At 37.5% G+C, this 22,425-nt stretch overlaps 1 protein-coding gene across 4 annotated transcripts in view; it reads right to left on the minus strand.

Moving 5' to 3' along the window:
* CORIN (corin, serine peptidase) overlaps positions 1-22,425 on the minus strand; it is a 123,570-nt gene that overhangs the window by 6,027 nt on the left and 95,118 nt on the right. For all 4 annotated transcript variants that reach the window (XR_003526482.1, XM_027636206.1, XM_027636205.1 and 1 more), the window contains exons 16-19: positions 21,888-22,017; positions 8,424-8,546; positions 4,165-4,214; positions 2,415-2,589 (exon numbers count right to left, since the gene is read on the minus strand). Coding sequence is in view for 3 of the 4 variants with exons in the window: in XM_027636206.1 (XP_027492007.1) it covers positions 2,415-2,589; positions 4,165-4,214; positions 8,424-8,546; positions 21,888-22,017 (478 nt within the window). In the remaining variant the exon portion in view is untranslated. The remainder of the gene's footprint in view (positions 1-2,414; positions 2,590-4,164; positions 4,215-8,423; positions 8,547-21,887; positions 22,018-22,425) is intronic.

The following is a 22,425-nucleotide window of genomic DNA, read 5'->3' on the forward strand; positions in this document are numbered from 1 at the left end:
AGTCAGCAGTTCTCACAACTGCTGAAAGACAGCTCCATGTAACTAAGAACCTTTGACAAAGGATTCAAAGCAGTGTAAATCAAAGCATGCAAAATTTCAGCTTTTTCACAGTACTCAAAAGGATTGTAATTCCTGTAATTTGCCAAGGGATTTGGTTGCTAAATAAAGGCTATTTTTATCTTAAGAGTTGGATGAAAATTCTGATATTTCAGACTATAATGATCATTTTACCATCATGATCAGTTTGCAAGTTTTTCCATAAAGTTACAGAAATTAAGAGCTAAGAATATTCATAGACTCTTGTTTTTATGACCATTGAGAAAAGCATTGCCTAGAGCAATAAGCAGTCACAGCCAAAATGTATTGTCCTACAATTAAGAAAAAATCTTACTGTCTTGGATGCTTTAATATAATGCATTTCAAAACAATCGTGACAAAACACTGGGGACTATAATAATAAAACTAGCAAAGACCATGATGTTTAATGCAGCTCTTTCCATGACTATTTGTATTAATGCTACATTACTGTTATGTATTCCTCATGTTTTGTATTCCTCATGTTTTGTATTCCAAACTTCATATTAACTTCATAAAATACTTTGCAAAATGGAGCATTTTGTATAAGGCACCAGAGCACTTTAAAGTCTCTTGAAATTCTTGTCTTATCTGGTTGGTTTGGGAAATTTTTAAATACTTTTTATCAAGAAAACTTTGTGACTTCAAGAATGATCTTGCTGTTGATACATTAGGCTTACAAATGGCTTGTTACAAATGAAGAATCTGAAGATTTCAGACTCCTCACATCTATTCAAAAAGGCAGAAGAGAAAAAAGTTCATAACTGCACAGTGAATTATTAAACTGGATTGTTAGTACTTTAAGGTCTTTAGAACACAAATGTGAAAGAAACCTTTTACAAGTAATACTCTGAGCTCCATAGAAACTATATAGTCCTACATGAGGGGTAAATGCACAGCTCCAAAATGTAATGGCAGTTTTTCTACAACTGACAAAACTGGGAGAATTTTTACTTTGTAATTTGACAGCTGCTTTTCCTATCTTTCACTAATGGGAGAAATCTCTTATTCAGGAGATTCGGCATCAGTCCAGTATTGCGGAAGGATCGATCTCTGTCCCACTCTTTATTTTAGATCACCAGAAAATGTTCTTCCAAAGGTTAGGAAATATTCCAGCAGTATATTTAAAAATAGATGGAGAAAGAAGAGAAATTCCTTCTGGACCCAAAACCTGATAAAATACTATGTTCTTGTTTGTATTATACACATTTAGCACACTGTTTAGGAGGAAGGTAATTTATGTTCAAGTTTCTGATTATTACTTTTCTTCTTTTTGAATGCAATCAGTTCTTGAACATCCTTAGAGCTTGATATGATGTGTTAGTCAGAACCTAGGTCTATCCAATGGCATTTCCATTAACATGGTATCTTATATCTCACACCTTGAGACACTCACAGAAGGACAAAATTTAAATTATTACTCAAAAAGGGAATGACTAACATTATAAAGAAATATCAGTCAAGAGAATTTTGCTTAACAGAGGATTTTGGCAGGCTTGAACACAAAGAAAGGTGTTTAGAGTAGTTTAAAATAATTTCCAATGAGCAAACACCAGTTTAAAGCAAGATTAAGCAACCATAAAGCACTTGCTAACTACAGCAGAAAACACTTGTTTAAATTTTCTTTAGAAACTCAATTTAAAAAAAGACAAAAGATACAAGGTAATACAATTCCCTCCAAAATGTGGTTCATTCCCTTTTGATGTGGTTCATAAAAAAGAAATATCGGTTAGCACCAAAAAGCTGACATGATCAAAACAATTCCAAGACATGTAAACATCCCTTGCACACCTGACTGTTCATACACCACAGGGCCTCAGATACCAGGAGGCATCAAGTAGTGGTTAATACTGACTTCTTAATGATTACAATCCTAATAAAAGGGTGAACTGTATAAATAGAAAAGGCAATGACTTCAGTATGTCATTTGCACTGTGAGCAAATACTCAGTTTTCATTTTTACCAATGGCCATAGGATTTTTCCAGGGTCTTTTGTACAGTCATGCACAGAATGATTTTTTAAATCCATGGCAGTTGTAGGAGAGCTATAGGATTAGTATTTTGGTCTTCCTGGTTTCCTGCTGAAAGTCAGGGCATCTTCATTTAGCTTTCATCAGTAGAGACACCAGCAATGAATAATAAAACATCTGAAAAGCTAAACTGATGCTGGTTTGTACCTTTTACTTTCCTTTTTAGTCCCTTAAAAGCAGGCCTCTATGACTGGCCATTCTGCAGGGATCATCACCTACCCCCAGTGTGTTTGGTAGTGGAGGAAGGACTTGGTAATTCACATGTGCAAGTTCATATGAGCAGTAAAACCATCTTGAGCTCTCTCTCACCCTTCAAAGCAGTGTGCCACTGTCAGGACCCATCTCTTTGCAATCAGAACACAGCCACATATGTGTCCGCTGGGCTCACTCTGCAGGGAGCACTGCCATGGCCACCGGCCTGGGCGGCTGGTCCTGCCCCCGAGGATCCTCTTGTTCATGCGAGCAGCAGGGCGACGGCCACAGTCTGGGGAGGAACAGGAAAGCGTTAATCGTTACCACAGGGGCAGCACGTACAAGACCCGCTGCAAGAGAACAGCACAGAATGGTCTTAACAGAGCTGTGAAATTAGACTGTAATTTTGACTGAAATTAAACTAATTTACTGTACAATACAGTAAATGAGGTCATCAGCAACTGCACAACAGTATTAAACATACTGAGCCGTTTCTATTCTTCCTTTGTATTGAAGGATTTGCTCTCCTGATATTAATTTTGACTGGCTCAGCCTGATATATTAACCAAGCTAAATTTGGCATCCTGACTTCCTTTCTCTCAGGAGTTACTGGACTGCTCTTGAGGAGGTTTCCTGGTTTCGTGTCTTTGTCCTCCTGTCAGCTAGCAACATGTTAGCCTACTTTCCATGAGAACCACTCCTGGAAGATCTGCTCAGCAGTAACAAGGCTTTCCTTAAGCCAGGTGTGAGGTTAATGTCACACTGTTTCCTCAGCTACACAGCAGCAAATTTGCTTTGCCTATGGAATTTACTAAGGAAAAATATTTGAAGATCTGAAGACATTCCAGTAATCTGTCCATTTCACTTTACAAGCCACTTCACTGGAAATTATACCAGATTCCCACTTGACAGTTATTTTTCTGAAAGAATCATTCACTTTTGTTTCACTTTATATTCTGGACTTGAAAGACACCAGACTTGTTATTTATCCTGTTTATACTCACTGTGATTTAAAGAACAAAAGAACACCACCAGTTTCTGCAATCAGCATCCCAAGGGAGAATATGCTGCCATTGCATGTATCTGGTAGTTTAGTGGTGAAGAAATAAATTGGAGCAATGGTTATTTCGTAACTTGTAATTCCCAATGTGTTCACTTAACTTTGGAGGGCAAGGAATTTTAAGTGTACTTTAAGTAACACGTCAGAGGCAAACACCTTTGACAGGCTCCTATGTGCTTTTTCCTTTTTTTGATAAATGGCAAATTTTTTGATTAGTTTCCCAAAGTTGGATCATGCCTCAAAATTACTTTTCCCTGAGTCATAGTTCCCTAATTAATAGTTTAAGTATTCTTCAGCAAAGTTCTCTTTGTCTGTAGAACATGATTTCATCACAGAAGAACTTCACAGATGAATTTCTGCATTTTCAAATCACTTAAACTTGCAAAATCTGCTGTGCCGACAGACTTGGTCTGTAACTTTCTACTTTAGGTTCTTCTGTTCCCTTGTGCTTAACAACTAAACAGAGCACAGCTTCAACTCCCAGGCAGATAGCTTGCTAACCACTCTGGTGGTAAAGGATACTTTCAGAAGGAAGTGTTATGAACTTAATTTTTGGAACCTGACTGCTGACAAAATTTGTTTTGTGGTATCAGGACTGGGCTACCTCAATACACAGATCCAGTAGTCAAAATATAAGAAAATCTGATGAAACTGAGAAGAGTAGGGAAAAATAAACCCAGTGCAAAACTGGATGTTGCAGAGCTCTAATAAAAATTTCGGAATGAAGCCACACTAAACATCCACATTTGTCAAAATGATTTAACACATTTTAAAACAACATCTATTTTATATGCACTCCTCTCTTACCTTCTTTAGTGCAAAAGAGAGCCACTTTGCTTCTGCTTTGACACATCTGGCTAAATATGGAAACAAAAACATGGCAGAAATCTCAATTAATTAATTAATTTTAGTACTCTGAAAATCAGCACAGGTATTGTACTCAGTGTAATCCAGTTGTTAAAAATTCCCCCAAACTGTAAAAAGAAACTCAAGGAGTTTCTTATGCCAGATCATTCATGGTTTCCAGCATCTGCCTGGTGAAAATTCAAAATATTAGTTCAGCTTTACAATGCATTTCATGAGGGGGTGCTACACATTTTGCAGGCTACCTCGCTCCCTGGGCATGGATCCAACTCTGAGGTCGGCTGGGATGTACAGTATGTCAAGTCTTAATTTATGGCCCCCGAAAGCCCAGAGATTGCCAGTCTCCTCTTCCATACAGCAGAAGGACAGACAGAATTTTCCTTGAAATGCCTTTGATAACAGATGTCCTAGAAGTTTTGTGCCCTAAAAGTTTGGCCGTTTTGAAAAAATCCAGGAAGTTTGCATAAGTAAGCATTAAAACAACAAAAACTTATCATTTGTTGAAAATTTTCATACGAGAGAGGGAAGAGGTGACTTTTTTGTCAAGGGAGGGGAAATCCTGGTTAAATCAGTGAACACTGTTGCACAAAAAGAACATTATTCTGGAATGTACTGAAAAACACCTGAAAGACAACAGAGTCATCAGTCACAGCCAGAACGGCTTCATGAGAGGAAAGTCCTGCTTATCAAACCTGATTTCTTTTTATGAAAAAGTAACCCACCTAGTGCATCAAGGGAAGCCAGCTGATGTAATCTTTTTGGATTTCAGTAAAGCTTTCAATACCATCTCTAACAGGATCCTTCTGGACAAACTGTCCAGCACACAGCTGGATAAACACATCTTGTGGTGGGTGAGCAATTGGCTCATGGTTCGAGCACAGAGGTCAGTAGTGAATGGGGTGACATCAGACTGGTGACCATCTTAGGCCCAGTTTTCTTCATCATCTTCATTCATCTTCATCTTTCTTCATTCATAAATGACTTGGACACAGGACTGCAAGGGATACTGAAAAAGTTTGCAGAGGACACAAAACTGGGAGGAGCTGTCGACTCTCTCGAAGGCAGGGAGGTCCTGTAGAGAGACCTCACAAATTAGAGGACTGGGCAATCACCAATCACATGAGGTTCAACAGGGGGAAGTTCCAGATTTTGCACCTGGGATGGCGTAACCTGGATGTACATACAGACTGGGGAATGAGATGCTGGAAAGCAGTGCTGTAGAAAGGGACCTGGGTATCCTGGTTGATGGCAAGTTGAATATGAGTCAGCAGTGCCCTGGCAGCCAGAAGGGCCAACCATGTCCTGGGAGGCATCAGGTAAAGCATCACCGGCTGGTCGAGAGAGGAGATTGTCCCGCTCTGCTCTGCATTGGGGCAGCCTCACCTTGAACATTGTGTGCAGTTTTGGGCATCGCAATATAAGAAAGATATTAAGCTCTTAGAGAGCGTCCAAAAAAGGACAATGAAAATGGTGAAGGACCTTGAGGGGAAGCCGTATGAGGAGTGGCTGAGGTCACTTGGTCTGTTCAGCCTGCAGAAGAGGAGACTGAGGGGAGACCTCACTGCAGCCTACAACTTCCTCATAAGGGGAAGAAGAGGGACAGATACTGATCTCTACTCTGTGGTGACCAATGACAGGACCTGAAGCTGTATCAGGGGAGGATTAGGTTGGAGATCAGAAAAAGATTCTTCACCCAGGGGGTGACTGGACACTGGAACAGACTCCCCAGGGAAGTGGTCACAACACCAAACCTGCCAGATTTCAAGAATTGTTTGGATGATAGTCTGGGGCACGTGGTGTGACTCTTAGGGGCAGTCCTGTGCAGGGCAAAAAGTTGAACTTAATGATCCTTGTGGGTCCCTTCCAACTCCGCATGTTCTGTGATTCTGTGAACTAACTGACTGCCTTTTTATTTCCACTACTTTTTCATTCCTACTGTGTACATGCTTTTCTGGCAGAAGCAGAGCTACCTGTTCCCCATGTAATTCTTTGAAGGCTTTAATCTCAGTCAGTAAGTAGTGTCTTTAAAACTGCTATCACCTAAAAAGAGGATGCATTTGATTTTAAGTCATAGACAGTAATATGGGCAAAACAACAGAGTGCCAGCCACCTCACCAGATTGCCTTGAATCTGGTATTTGACCAGACCTTTGTTCCCTACATTGCATGTACCTCATTCACAATGCAAATCAGTTTATTTCTGTTCCTGAAAACACAGGTCATAAAATTATTTTCCAGAGACAGTAGAGATGGACAATCAATTTTAGAACAGAAAATCATGTGCACAATTTTGAGAGACATTTGCACTCCCTAAAAAAATTCACAGAATATAACTGAGACCAGCCATCATGATCATGTTTTACACTTGTTTCTTTGACTTACCAGACAGCCTGCTCTAAATGGCAGCTCTAAAGAGAAAACGTTAAGCTTTTATGTGTGCATAGCCTGTACTGTCAAAACTTTATGAATTAGTGGTGTATTTTTTAGTTCTTGCCCAAGTTTCCATTAGTTCAGGAGCCCAACAGCCCTTTAAACATCCAACATACTCCACAGCACAAATCATTTACGTGGTGCAATTGATCCAGATGAATACACCTAGACTGCAGGGCTCAGGAGCACTTCCCAGTCATCTGGACTGGATGCCTGATGCAGCCAAAACAGAAAAAAACCTCACCCTTCATGTAAGGCTTTAGCTTCTCACTTCTTAGAATCATAGAATCGAATCATAGGAACCGGGTTGAAAAAGACTGCAAAGATCATCAAGTCCAATCCTTCAAGTGCAACCCTTCTTGTTACCCATTTTCTGGATGCAGGGGGACTCAAACATCTGTTCCTACATATTACTTTCATTTATGCAACAGATTTATCAATAATCCTCATTACTGATGTTTTCTCTCCTTGAACTTGTACTTTGGGCAAAACTAGATCTTTTGCTACTAGATCTTGTAACTCAGAGGCTCCAAGTCCATTCCTTCACACGTTTCCTAGTAGACCTCTTTCAAACATGTCAAAAAGTACCTTGAAATTTCTACTTTGCACTTTAGTGACCGAACAGAATATGACTGTGGATCTGCCTTTGCATCTGGTCACAACCCAAGATGTTTATTCTTGTATTACACTGGAGAAAAGCGTTTAGATACTGTTAGGCTAGAGGAAAAACACAGTGAGAAAGGAAAAGAGTTAAAAAGACAACCTTCAAGTATCAGGCACCATCTCGTAATGGCCTTTCTAGATGAAGAAATAAAAATTAACTTGAATGGGGAAAATACCAATGTAAACCAAAAAATGTACAAAGTTGAGATGTACGAAAACAAAAGTTGCTTCTTGCTGGCTTCTTTTTAGTATTATGCCATTAGGGAAAACTTTGAGTACAAAAAATAACTGAGTCAAGCAAAAGAAAAGTAGATTTATTCCTCAGATTTGTGTCTTCACACATATTGTATCTCTGCAGTTACCCAAGACAGTCTTTTCTTGTGAAATAGAAGGATTTTCTATGGAAGAAGGATGTTCTGAAATCTCCTAGACATTTGAAAGAGAGAACAAAAACTATACATCTGCTTTTTGAAGAATGCAGTTGCAGATGGGGATTAGGTGTCTCTCCCAGTTTTTCCCAGGATTTCTGAGTTCATTGGCTCTTCAGTCTCAAAGTCACACTTTGAATGTCTGAACCATGAGATCCTGGCTTCTCATTAGCAACTACCTGTTTAGTCAGGTTAATTGAAAGGAATATACCATCAGCCAGAGGAGCTGCTAAGGAAACCTACTGTAAGTGGATATAGACTCTGCTGAAGAAGCTGTGTTTGCTCCAAATGTATGAATCCAGACTACACAGGCTGAAGAGGATGGTAAGATGTTGCTGCAGATTTTGCTATATAGTACTTGCTGGACTATCTTGTTCAGCAGTTTTAAAGAAGCTGCCTGGTCCAGGTGCTTTAGGGGCATCACCTCTGTATTACTCAAGTGCTGTTATTTTAGCAGAATGGCCTCCTGAGGATCTGAAGTTAGACTCAGACTACAGTTACTGTAAACACTAAAATCATTGCAGAGTGTATCTTAACAACTCACATGAGTATGTGCTGGGATTTATACACAGATACCTTGGAAAAAAAGAGCTTACTTTGGGAGTAAGAGGGAGTTTGTTATCCTCCATTAGTAAGAGACTACCCACAGCAGTGAAATAGATCTTATTTACCTGTTACTTACCCATTCACTAGAAGAGCATGTAAAGTGGATGCATTTTTATTCTTCCAGTCTGAGTGCAGATTCAGCCATTTTTGGTGTTGCATTTCCTCATTCTCTACTACAATTTCTGTTTTGGATGGTCCTCTGAAAGAAATGAAAGACACTGATAGAACTTCCAGTAGGTTTCTGTGTTACAGCTAAGAAGGTGAGGAGGCCCTAATGCCCTCTGTTTACTACAAAAATACACAGCTGAATGTTATGGCAAAGCCATGTGTGGCAGATACACAGTTAGGAGAATGAAATCACTCTGAGAAGCCAGGCCAGCCAACGTATGACTGCCACTTTGTATTTTCTGACAAACTAGAATCAGGAACAATTGGAGTCTTCTGGTGGTATTTACTATAGTGCACACATTCATACTGTTTTAACAGCTTCTTGCCTCCAAAAATATAAAAAAATAGATCTTCATATGTAAAAGTGGTGAAAGAAAAATTATTTTCTTACATTTCTGTCTTTGGAAATCCATTAAAATTTAACAGTAAAGAGCAGTCCGGGTCTTGTTAATAATACTTGAGAGTATCTATAAATCCTAACTGTCTGCTTTGTGAAACAGAACAAATCGTGGGTGATGATGTCAAACCTGTCCTTCTGCAGCAAATTAAAAGTATATGAGTGTAAGTTAGAACAGTTCACCAGGAGATATTTTCATATATCCACTTCCTCAGTCTAATTATTGCCTGATAGACTCAAGCCCCTGAAGAAATTGCTCTTTTACTAAATCTTGATTGCCAAGTGGAAAAAAGGAGTGCATTTCTATATGGCTTTAAAAGTCATGCAACTTTCCAGCACAGAACCATCCACGATTAGCCATCAATCCCTGTCAATGACAAAGAATTACAATGACTGCTCTCCTGAACACTGGTCAAAGGCCAAGTTCTAAATCCTAGTTCACAGAAAAGAGAATGAGAGAAGTTCAGAAAAACTGGTGTGTCCTAAAACTGTTCTCTGAACCCAATTTCTCATGACAGTACCTAGGAATGCCAGCCATGTTAATAGTTTTTCTTTAAGTTCAATTTTCAGTACTGACTATATACCTTTTTAAATCTTTAAAAAACTCCAGCATCCTTTACCCTTGATTGCATAAAGTAATAAAGATCAAAGAATTCTGTTTAATGGTAAAGTTTTCAGCGTAACCATATGGAAATGTTTTCAACAGAGCTGGCAGAATAAACAAGGCCTTGAGGTCACGGCCTTGGATTTTGCCTGTTACATGACTTATTTTTCAGAACTTTCTCTGGGTATATTAAGCAAATATCATTTCATGATCTACTAAACAGAATGTGCAGGCAGATACTAACAAGCATTTTTAAAGACTGTGGGTTTATCTCATTTTGAGAAAGCTGCTTGCCACAAAAAGGGTTTTCTTTCTCAGCACCTGCTTATAGCAAACACATAAAGCTCTCCTCTCTTCATATCCACATTTCTCACTCTTTTTCACACAAAACATACACAAGTGTTTTTTCTGAAGATGACATTCTGCCTTATGATCTTCTGTAAGCAATGATGTTCATCATTTCTTAAATGTGTACAGTGATATTTTATGTAGCTGTAAACAATGCCTGATCTATAAAATATGTACCTCAAAAATGTCCAGAAGGCGGAAATATCATGCCATTTGATGGATCCAAAACTATATTACCCCACATACCAGATTTTTTTGCTGAGACCTGCAGCTCTGAATTACAGCTTACAGTGATGCTATAATCATCATTTAGGAGATACATACATCTAAATCAAGGTAACAACCTACAAGACACTTATGCATGTATGAAATTTCATAATTATTTATACAATGTATTATACTTAGTTAAAAGTAAGATTCTGGCTATGCTTTTTTTTCCTTGGTGGTCACATCTTGATATATTACATTGAAAACCAGTATAGCCTAACTTGTGTCTTTAGAATGCTTTATATGAACACTTACAGTGTAACCCCCTCGAAGCTGCTTATAAAAGTTTTTCTTTCAGATAGGTAAGGGCTGCCACTTGTCTCATTTCATTTATTTAATTAGAAATAACCAGAATGAAGGAGACCTAAGATCATAATTTCTAGGTGAAGAAGGATGGAGACAATGGATAGCATTTGTGTAGAGACCAGAGCATACCCAGAATTGCCAGAGAATGAGACAATATGAGCTAAAAATGTTAGGATTAAAGACTTGGGCTGGTGTGAGTTTCTGAGTGTGGGACTTTCAGAGGGGCTGCTGGGCCAGGAGTTTACATTACACCAGGGACTATAAATCACTCAGAGAAAAGGAGAGAGGTGGAGCAGTGGAGACTTATTTTAGCCAGACCCATTCTGTGCTCCAGCAACACAGTAGGCAGTAGATTCTACTCAGTTTCTCTTGGAGCTATAGCACACAATTTCTTCTTAGAGTAGACACATTCTAAAGAAAAGGGAAGAAGGATCTTTCAATGGACAGAGCCACATGAACTCACAATTCACAAGAATATTTGGCTTTATGGAGCTTCTCAGACTCTTAAAAAATAAGATTGCAGCTGCTAATTACCTTTACACATTGAGCTTCAAGTTCAAAATTAGCTCTCCTGCCAGTTTTATACTTCAGTGGCCTGTTGAAGTTGCAGTATCTTTCAGAATTTCAGGCAAACCAAATAAAGATTTTTTTTTTCCTAAACACTTTCAGAAGGCTCTTTCACTTCTCTGCAGTTTTCTTTTTTCCCCTCTAGTTTGCATATACCGGAACAGTTTTGTTCAGAAACTTGGTGTCTATTTTAAACTAGTGCTTTTAATTATTACCTGTACTGCAATAAAAAGCAAAATTGAAACAGTGTTTCTTGACTGAAACCATTTATATTGGAACACAGTGTGCAGTTTTGAGGTGCCTCAGTTTAAGAGGATATTCAAAAACTGGAAAGGATCACACAAATGGCTTTCAAATTTTCTAGGACACTCTGGCAGTGACGCAAAAGTAGGGTTTGAGGGAACTGGACTTGCTTATTCTTGTGAAGAAGAAGCTAATGGACAATTCAATAAAAACCTTCAACTACTTGAACAGGAGTTAAAACACGACAGAAAGAAATTTTTCCAGAAGTGCTGCATGGTAAAACCCGGGGGAAATGGCCTACAGTTGCAGCTTTGGAGATTCATAGAAGATGAAGAGGAAATATTTTTTCACTAGGAAGGTGAAGCAGCTCTGGAACAGAAAAACTGTGAAATTTCAGTCTACGCAGGTTTTAAAGACTTGGCTAAACAGAGCAGTGGTTGAGCTGAGCTCATTTTGGCAATAATCCTGCTTCAAATAGGAGGTGAACTAGATTTCTCCCGCTGTCTGTTACTGTGAGGATTTTATGGTTCTGTTGCACAGCACAAATAGACTGTAGTGACCAGTACCTACACTGAAGAGCTGAATTCTAAAAAAGGCCAAGTTACCAGAACAGACTTTACACACATCAGAGCATATTTTAACATTAAGGTACAGTCATTGAATCACAGAATCAATTAGGTTGGAAAAGACCTCCGAGGACATAGAATCCAATCAATATCTACGTGTAGATATCTGAAATATCTACATTACTTCAGTAAGTTTATTAGCGATATCTGCAAACTTAAGGCATTCATACCACAGTAACAATAATTCACAACTTCCGAGTTGTGATTTTTGGACCAGATCCCTCACCAGGTTTCCAAGATAATGTACAAATCCTGCCTGCATCCACATGACTTTATAACATCTCATGGTGCTATTTGGATGAAACCATTAGTGTACTGAAATACTATTTTTAAACCCTTGAGGTTTTAAGAATCTGAACAGACCACAGAAGTTTAATTGTCTCATGTGTCTAGTGTCTGGAGTAAATCTTTATATCCAAAAGAGCTATGCTAGAGCTTCTGAGCTCAAACTGCTCAAACATAACACTCAAAGAACATACTTTATGGTTCCTGTAGTCCCAGCCTATGGGCTTCTCCAAGACTATATGAAAAGTGCCATATTTAAGTACGTTTAAAACAGATGCACAACAAACAGCAATGTTTTATGATTTTTTTTCTCCTTTATATTTAAATACCAGGCTTAGTGGTAAAAGACAAGTATGACTTTCATGTAGATTTTCATTAGGTCTCCTGTACTGCTTTCAAGAATGAATTAGGATCTATGAAAAAAGTCTTCCACAAGACTTTCTTTCACTAAACAATTAACTATCGGAAAATTCAGCCAAAAGAAATCTTACGAGGCCATCTGATCCATTCCCCTAATCCAAAATAAGAGCAACCATATCTAAATCCTGACAGATTTTGTTCTGCCGTCTTTGTACCTAACTCTAATGATGGAGAATCCTCAGCGTTTCAAGGAAATATATGCAAGCAATGTTTTTCTAATGTTTGTTCTTAAGCTGCCTACCTGTCTTTTAAGCTCATTACTCTGTCTTATTTCCAATGGAAATGGAGAATAAGTTACTCCTTACCCTCTGCAGCAACCTTTTACATATTCCAAGGCTCCTATACCTCCCACTGACTGACTACCCAGAGTTTCCAACCCTTCTTCATATACCATGCTTTCTAGGTCTCTGGTCATTCCTGTGACCTATTCTAACACAAACTGAATACTCCAGAGGGATTACTCATAAACATTCCTGGTTAATTCAGGCCATTTCTCAAGTCTGTCAACAAATTTTTAAGTTCTAATTCTGCTCTCCAAAATGCTTTCAGATCCTCCCAGTTGACACTGAATGAGAAATTATCAAGCATACTCTCCACTCTCTCTTCTGAATGACTCACAACACCACTATCACTCCAGATACACTAGAATGTGTCTAGCCCCCTACCAATACATCTTTATGGTTTGACAATGAATCATCAACAGTCTCATATCATTTTATCTTCGTCCATATCTCCTTATTTATTTCAAAAGTAATTTCACATAGCGTGAAAGTTATATCACATCTACAGTTCCTTCCCCATCCACAGTGCCTCTGCTATTTCAAGGAATAAATTAAGGGACTCTGACATGATTCGTTACTGACAAATATATTCTGTCCGTCGTTAAGACCTTATACTTCTGTAAATATTTGTTGGTATTTGAAGCTAGGCAACTAGTTTGTAAATCTCTTCATCTTCGTCTTTTATCCTTTTTCAACAAAAGATGTCATACCAAATAGTTTTCTCCATTCTCTCACACTTCTCAAAATCATGGCTTCCATTACTGTCAGCCATAATGGAGACCAACCATAGCCATAAATTTTAAATGCACTTGGATGAATTTTGACAAAACTAGCTACTATGAAAAGTACATTATTACCTATTATTTTCTTACTCTAGCCCCATTTCTTAGGTCTTTGCCTCTTTAGACACATAATATGATTTCCTAAGGTTTCTTTGTGCTTTTGTTTTAGTTTTTTGCTTGTTTGCTTTGTTTTTGTTTGTTTGTTCATTTTGTTTAATATTCCTGGCTTTTTCCAGATATTTTTGCTGTTGTTCTATACCACTTCCTGTAAGTTTGAACTACATCTTCACTCCCTCTAGAATTCCATTTCCAGTTTCAGGTCACTCTACAGCTTGTGCCTCAGCCAAGTTAGTCTTGTTCTTCACAGAAGATGTCTGCTAGATCTAATGAACTTAAAATTCTAACATATTTAATTTCTTTAATCTAAAAAGTTTCCTTTAATCTAAGTCGATTAAAAAAATCAATAATCTCTACAATTGGTCACTCATAAAATCAAAACACGAGACATTTCAATTAACAGTAGCACTTATGTCTACACCAGTGGGAAATTCTAACTTACATTTTCTTATTTTTCAATTTGAACTTCAAATTAGAACATTCCTTTAATACATTTAATTTCACACTATCGATTCCCTTATGCGTGTTTAGGAGAGGAATTTTTACAATTAAGAAAGAAAAATCCAGTCTGTGTTCTACATTATAAATATACTCGCAGTGGGAAAAAGTAATGTTTCATGAGATAAGTTGTATAATGGAAATATTAAATAAAAAGCATTCAAGCCTACTACCTGCTGATCACTGTGCACAACAGTCAAAGTTTATGTTGGAACACAATAAGCATTATGATTTGCATGTTAAATTATAATGAAAAATAAAGAAAAAATAAAAGGTAGGGATTAATTTTAGTTTATGAAGTTCGTCATTTTGTTTGTAACAGTTTGGGATACTTTATTCTCCCTACTTCATTCTGGAAAACTCTGTCAAATGTATTAAATTGCAAGTTTAGAATAAAGTTTCATCCATAAACTGGATTACTTCTCCCTTCAAAGTAACAGTAACATGCATCTGTTCAGCTTCTATAATTCCATTGTTGTAAACCTCTTGTGACAAAAGGCTTGGAAAAGGAAGCCTTGAGTTATTCCAGAAAGCAATGAATAATGCATGTATGGGCAGTAATTCAAAACAAATTAGGCCTATTTCTGAGCTGCCACAGCATCTGTTTCCTGTCTGTATTTACTGGTTAAGATGATTCTTGGTCTTGAGCAGAATTCTCTAAAGCCACAGCCATGCCATAGAATATAAAGTAAAAGATCAAAACCTTGATTTTTACAGCATTAAAATCAGAGAAATGTGAAATTGTAATGTGAAAACATATTGAAACATAGAAAATGGAAATTAAAAAGATTCGCCGCATTGATAGAAAACTCAAACATGTATGATTAAATAGTTCTTAAAATTTCTAGCAGAAAGTAGGTAATCACTGTGATATTTCCAGGTTTCAAAATCCCTAAGTCTTATGTTCTAACTGATAAACTAGTCAACCCTACCAACAATTTTACTTGCTTTATCTATGTGTGCTGGTTTTGGCTAGGATAGAGTTAATTCTCTGTAGCTAGTATGGAACTGTGTTTTGGATTTGTGCTGAAAACTGTGTTGATAATAGTGGGTTGGTTTTATTCTTGCTGAGCAGCGCTTACAGAGAGTCAAGGTCTGTTCTGCTTCTCACCCCATCTCACCAGAGAGAGGGCTGGGAGTGCACAAGGACTCAGTAGGGGATGCAGCCAGGACAGCTGACCCCAGCTCTCCAAAGGGATATTCCATACCATATGGCATAATGTTCAGCATGTAAAGCTCAAGGAAAGAGGAAGAAGGGGAGGGGGAATGTTTGGAGTGATGGCATTTGTCTTCCCAAGTCGACATTACATGTGAAGGACCCTATTTCCCTGGAGAGGGCTGAATACACCCCTGCTCACAAGAAGTGGTGAATGAATTCCTTGTTTTGCTTTGCTCATGTGTGTGGCTTTTGCTTTACCTATTCATCTGTCTTTATCTCAATCCACAAGTTTTCTCACTTTTACTCTTCCCCATTTTCTCTCCATCCCACTGGGAGTAGTGAGCAAGCGGCTGCATGGGGCTGAGCTGGTGGCTGGCATTACACCACAACACTCAGTTGCTTGAGTTTGTAAGTTATAGGTCTCATAAAGCATGATTTTGTAGCTAAACTTAAAAAAGACCGCTTGGGACCATCTAAATTTAAAACTTCAAATAAAATCTAGATTTTCTTAGCTGGAAGTCTTAATTCAACTTCAAATTAAATGTAAATTCTGTCATTTAAGGTCAATTAGGTTTTAATTTTAAAAATATGAAGGACGCATTTTAGAGGAAAAATATTGTTTTGAAATAAAATTGTACATGTTTCATTTTAAAAAGTTGAAACAAATAACTTGACTTTTCAACCTTTTTTCCCCTGCTGAAGCTGTTCACTGAATTTGAACAAAATTCACTTGTTTCTTTGTTTAATGTTGTCCTTCACAGAATTATTATTCACTAAGTCTTCTCATAGTTCTACTGGTAATAACAAATTAGTAAAAAAAAAACCAACAACCAAACCAAACCAACCAAACACCTCCCCCCCAAAAAACCCCAAAACCACTTCAACTTGCAGATTCCAGAAGGACTTTTCAGTGCAGACAGATTTAATATCTGTTTAGTGTTAAGGTGAGTAAATCTGACCTGGAAGCCAGGGAAAAAAAAAGAAAATGAAGGGGGGGTTATAATGTCATTTGTTCAAGCTGTGACATAAAATATTTTTTAAAAGGATTTATGATCAATAATTACAATAAGAATTAAGAACTTTTCCTCTGTTGGCAGTGTTCATTTATCTTTCTTTTAGTCAATCACAGAATGTCTGGGCTTGGAAGGGACCTTTGGAGGTCAAGTAGGGCCACCTATGGCCAGTTATCCAGGAGCACATTCAGACAGCTCCAAGGCCGTTTGAGATACTAAATCACCAATGAAAATTATCCTTTTACTTAAAAAAGAAAAACAACAAACAACTATCCGATCATGGAGCTAAAAAGTGTTATATGAGGTAAGGGACCCTATGATTAATTGAAGAAATTGTCACAATTTGCCAGGAATTATTGGGCTGAGGTTTCTTTGTAAAAAGCCTTATCCAAATAATTACATTTTAAAATACTACATATGTACATGAAAGATGAGACATAATCTATCAGATTTAATCTAATGCAACTCTAATACACTGAATAAAGTCTGCATATTTTAACATTGGTTTAATGTTGCTCAAAATTACTAAAACAGCCTTCTACATCTACCACAGCTTGTGATGTTATTGTCAGTAAATTTTATTAACAAGTTATTAGTTTCCATTTTTAAAAAATTAAATGCAACATGAAGAATTTGCTATTTTGCTAAATCACCTAGAGAATTAATAGAACACACTGTGGCCATGGACAATGAGAATAGATTCAAGGTAGGTCAAGAATATTTTACATTCTGTTGAGTGGATCTAGAAATCCAGACTGAATTAATGAGTTCAAATACTTTATATTTGGCATGGAATTTGATTCACTAAATGTCATATTTATTCTTGGAGAAAATGAAGTAGGTTACGTTCAGAAGTTCAAATTTATTATATGGGTATGACAGAAGTATTCAGGGTTTATTCCTTTGATTTTTTTAGACAATCAAGACATTAAACTGAGCTTCCGTTATTCCTGTTGCAGAAACAGTTATATAGTAATAAGAAAGCATAACAGTTCATGTAAGAACAACAGGTTATTGGTCCAGCAGCTTGACTGCTCAGTTGTCAAATATTAGTAAAGAACTCCATACAAAAGAGAGAGAGTGAGAAAGTATTAGGGAAGACAAAAAGCCAGACAGTAAGAAGAGATTGGTCCCTCCCTTTCATAAATACACACACAGTAGATGCTACAGCAGAGGAAAAGAAGGAGCTACTGCTTTCAGTGGAAACACAGCCTCCAAGAAAAGGAGCAGCAGCCGCAGGAAGAGGTAGCAGAGTTTACAGTAGATTTTTAAAAACAAGTATCTTGGTAAACAGCTGTGATTTTATGCTGTTACTGCTAGACCAGAACAAGCAGATGAGGTAAAATACTCCTGTACTCGTGCTGGGTACAAGCTGCTGATGTTTATCATTATTATATTTCTTATATCATCCTAGTGAAGCAAAGAAAGACAAAGTATTCCGTTACATTGCCATGGAGTAACAGAACAGCTCCACTAACTTCTGCCTTTGTCAGACTTCAGAGCTGAACAGACCATGGTTTTACGGTCACCACTTCATCAACAAAAAATGTGGATTCCAAGTATATGAAAGCAGTTTTCTTCAACTGAACATCAAGACAAAACTGCAGTCTTCTAACATAATGTTCTGAACCTACAAGCTATACCCACCTTCAGCAGCATAGCCTCGGTTGCACACACCAGGACAGATGTGAGACTGATGGCAACTGCTGTTCCATTTTCTATCTGTGTTAGCAGGAAAATTAATTGCCAGGGTCTGCATTTAATTTCACTGTACTGAAATCTGGGACTCAGAAGGAGGTCTCTGAACAAATTTATGTGTCCTGAGACGAACAGGCAGTTGCATCAAGTGATATGCTAGTCCCATCTGGCTGTAAACTATGAAACCTAAGACCTGAACATTCCCATTAGGCTCTTAGCATTACAAACAAAAGCTTACTTCATATCTAACATTCTTTTTGCACTAGAGGGAAACATAAGAACTGCTAAGAATATATATTGCATAACTTGAGCAACAGCCATCATTAGTCTTTCAGACAATGCTTGGAACTTGCAGTTTTCTGTGATGTTGTATCATGCATCATACAACACATTGCACGAGCTGTGCAGTAAAAAATTGGAGAACCACATCATCTGTGGAATTACAACTGGCAAACAGCCAGGAAAACTGCTTGCACTTTGTGCAATAGGCAGAATAGAATTAATTTTAATGCTGCTTCAGACATAATACTTATACCTCCCAAAGAGATATTCTGCAAAATGTGTTACCACTATCAGCTAAACTAAACCAACTTTAACCACTGTCATTTAATTATCTTTATCTGTTTTTTCATCTTGATTTAGACTTAAGTATTAAAAATATGTTATTTTTAAATAACTAGAATATCCAAAAGCTGTTAGAAAGACAGTTTTAGTTTACTAAACATTATCACATTATATAGCCATTGGGAGTTTTTATTTGGCAAAGTTATGAAAAGTAGTTTGCTTTACAGAAAATAAAAATGTCATATGTTACCATTCATTGTAATTCCCAGTCTAAGACATTAAGTCTTAGCTTTGATATCTGATGTGCATTATTTTTCTCTAAGAATAAACAAGGGAATTATTACATCAAAACCAAGTATTCATTATTAAAGTCATTATTAAAGAAATCTGCACAACCGCAAAACTGGGTGTTTCTGTACTGTGCTCTAATATGGACAGAATCTGTATATTCACAGTTTTAATATTCTGAAGGAGTAAAATGAAGTTGTTCTGACTGGGAATACTTGAAGAAAAGAACTGCTTAAAATATTTTCTATTTATTTCTTAATAAAAAGGAGTGGTTTTATCATTATTTGAGTTCTGTACAATATACAGTCTAATTTACCTGTACCCTCAATGGTGACTGGAAAGACCATGTTAAATACACCAATGTTATCAAGCTCACAGACATTCTTATTGTAAGTCAAATAAATAATATATACAGGACATAACAGCCAACAGATGAAGTTTATGGCTTCAGATCAGATTTCACAGTGAGTGGGATAACACTCCATTTTATAATTTGGACTTCCATTTCACCATATAGCAAATGTTACCCTCTATGACACTTTCAATGAAGCCCTATGCAATGTTAACAAAGGAATTGAATAATTATACTAACTCATATTACTACTTTTTGAAATCAGTTCTGCTGAATGCATCATAATCTTTGTTTTTCTTACAACTCTTCTTCAAAGATAATTTACTGTACTTTTGGCAGTACCACTTGACAAAAACTTGGAGAATAGCTAAGAAAATCAAGCTTCGGGTGATTGACAAAATCAGGCACTAAGAATGGAAAGAAAAACACTAGTTTGGTTTTCTGAAGTACTGTGAGAAAGAATTAGAAATTCATACTGGAGTCAGACTGAAGTTGTAGACTTCAGATTTGTACTGGAATTTCCCACTGCCTTTCACACAACTACCGTCACTACTAAAAAGATCTTGTAGAAAAATTGATTGTAAAGTATCTTTCTTACCCTGTTGGAAAATGGATTTGTGAGATTTAAGAATCATTTTTGTCTCTCATGTTTCTTAAAAGTGTAGGATTGATAACATCTGTTAGCAAGCATCAGTGAAGAAGCAGGAAGGTATAGGTTTCTACTCATGCTCATGTGCCTTCAGCCTAGGCACACTTGTGTAAAAAGGAAGGAATCAGGGGTCTTGTGATAATTAAACACCTTTTTCATTTTCCTAGCAGCAAGTATCATAGGAAAGTTAAGCAAATTTTATGTTAGGAATGATGTCAAGTTGAATATGAGTCAGCAGTGTCCCGGCAGCCAGGAGGGCCAACCGTGTCCGGGGGGGCATCAGGCAAAGCATCACCAGCCGGCTGAGGGAGAGGATTGTCCCACTCTGCTCTGCACTGGGGTGGCCTCGCCTTGAATATTGTGTGCAGGTTTGGGCACCACAATATAAGAAAGATATTAAGCTGTTAGAGAGCGTCCAAAGAAGAGCAAAAAAGATGGTGAAGGACCTTGAGGGGAAGCCGTATGAGGAGCAGCTGAAGTCACTTGATCTGTTCAGCCTGGAGACTGAGGGGAGACCTCATTGCAGTCACAACTTCCTTGTGAGGGGAAGAGGAGAAGCAGGCACTGATCCCTTGTCTATGGTCACTACTGACAGGACCCAAGGGGTGCCAGAGGACCTGAAGTTGTGCCAGGGGAGGTTTAGGTTGGAGATCAAAGAAAAAGGTGGTTGGGCCCTGGAACTTCCCCAGGGAAGTGGTCACAGCACCAAGCCTGACAGAATTTAAGAAGCATTTGGATGATACTCTGGAGCACATGGGGTGGGACTTGATGATCCTGATCAATTCCTTACAACTCAGGATATTCTATGATTCTGTGATTCTATAAACTGAATTATGAAGAAGAAAAACATTCTTAATGTTAAGATCAGTGCTTTGTTCTTAGAAAACAAAGTTGTAAAATCAGTATTTCTGAAGGTATCAAAGCATTTTAAGCTTTATTAGGATGTTATATAAGGTTAAAGCATAATGTAAATATTATTTAGATACACTAAACTAGCTAGAGGAGTATAGAATCTTTGTGTATTAGAATGGCGGGCAATCCATTTACAGATGTTCTTGAATGCAGGGTATTACTACAACTGATGTCAAGTATCCATGCAGTGCAAGGCAATATACAGTAGGTTAGGTGTAACCCAGGGTCTTTATTCTCCTGGGTATTTTGAGAAAGGTACAAAGAACAAGATTACATGTCAGTATGAGTAGTGGTGAAAGACAAATAGAAAAGACACTTCTTAATCCAGTTTGGGATCAGACACTGACAAAAGATATCCTTATATACCATCAGATTTGTCTTTTCCTAGTAGAAGACAGCTGGATATCAGAACAGATGAACTTGGTTTTTTCCCAACAGTTATATTCGTATCAACTATTCCACAAAGCAGCTATTACATTAGTGTGCATGCAATAAGAAAGACACACAGAGGCTATTTCTTTTTCTGAGTTCCACAAAGAAAGCTCTATTTTTAACAATTCATTGTTCAGAGATACCCAAGTTAAATATATCCACTTGCCTAACTCACAAGTATTTGTTGCAGAATGCAAATAAACAAAGAGAAATTTTCCTGTGTTTCCTAAGCCTGCTGTAATTCTTCGGGAAGAAACAGAGTATCACATTGCCAAACAATTCCGAGCCTCAGCAATAACTGCAAGTTCAAATATTGAGACTTGGCAAGACATTATCTGTTCAACACACTCTTTTAGTAACAATCATGCAATGTTTATAAAGTGGTGAAAGCGCCTAGGTTTAGTGAACTTCTGTTCCTGCCATAGTTTACAAAATTTCTTTACCTCTTTTCTCAGTGAATGATTTCCACACTAAGTCTAACACGGCAGTGATAATGATAATATCTAACTCCAGCACTCCAGTTGTCCTAAGAAATTTATCAAAGCTACAAACTACTGACCTTACCCTAAACCCATCTGATTGCAGGCCAGTTGGCTTAAGTTTTCTTGCCACTCATCAGCACAAACATGGTTATCAGTCGCTGATCTGTGAATGGTCAGGAACATCAAGGAATTCATGGTTTTAGACAGGGTAACTGGAAAGAAAAAAGGAGGAAAACTTCACTGTTATTTCACATAGTTTTATAAATGGTAAACTGAAAATATACAACTACATTAAAAAGAGTTTTCCAAGATGCCAGCACTTTTCCTGGGTTTATAGGCTCAACCGCTGTGCAATTTAAAACCAAGGCAACCGTGTCTATCAGAACCTTGCTAAGACTGAACAGGATGACACACTGGTAGCATTTAATCCTGTAAAATGATGTTTTACCCCACAGATAGTACATCCCACTGAAATAATTTCTGGGATGAATGCTGCTTAACATAAGAGTGATTTCGCTCTTGGTAACACATACTGTTCCTGTCATAACAATTTGTGGGTGTAGAGATAGAAAAAAACAACTACTATTTACAAGAACAATCACCACCATTGCTACTCAATC

This window comes from Corapipo altera, unplaced genomic scaffold (assembly GCF_003945725.1).
Source record: "Corapipo altera isolate COAL_440 unplaced genomic scaffold, ASM394572v1 22b, whole genome shotgun sequence".
NCBI lineage: Eukaryota > Metazoa > Chordata > Aves > Passeriformes > Pipridae > Corapipo > Corapipo altera.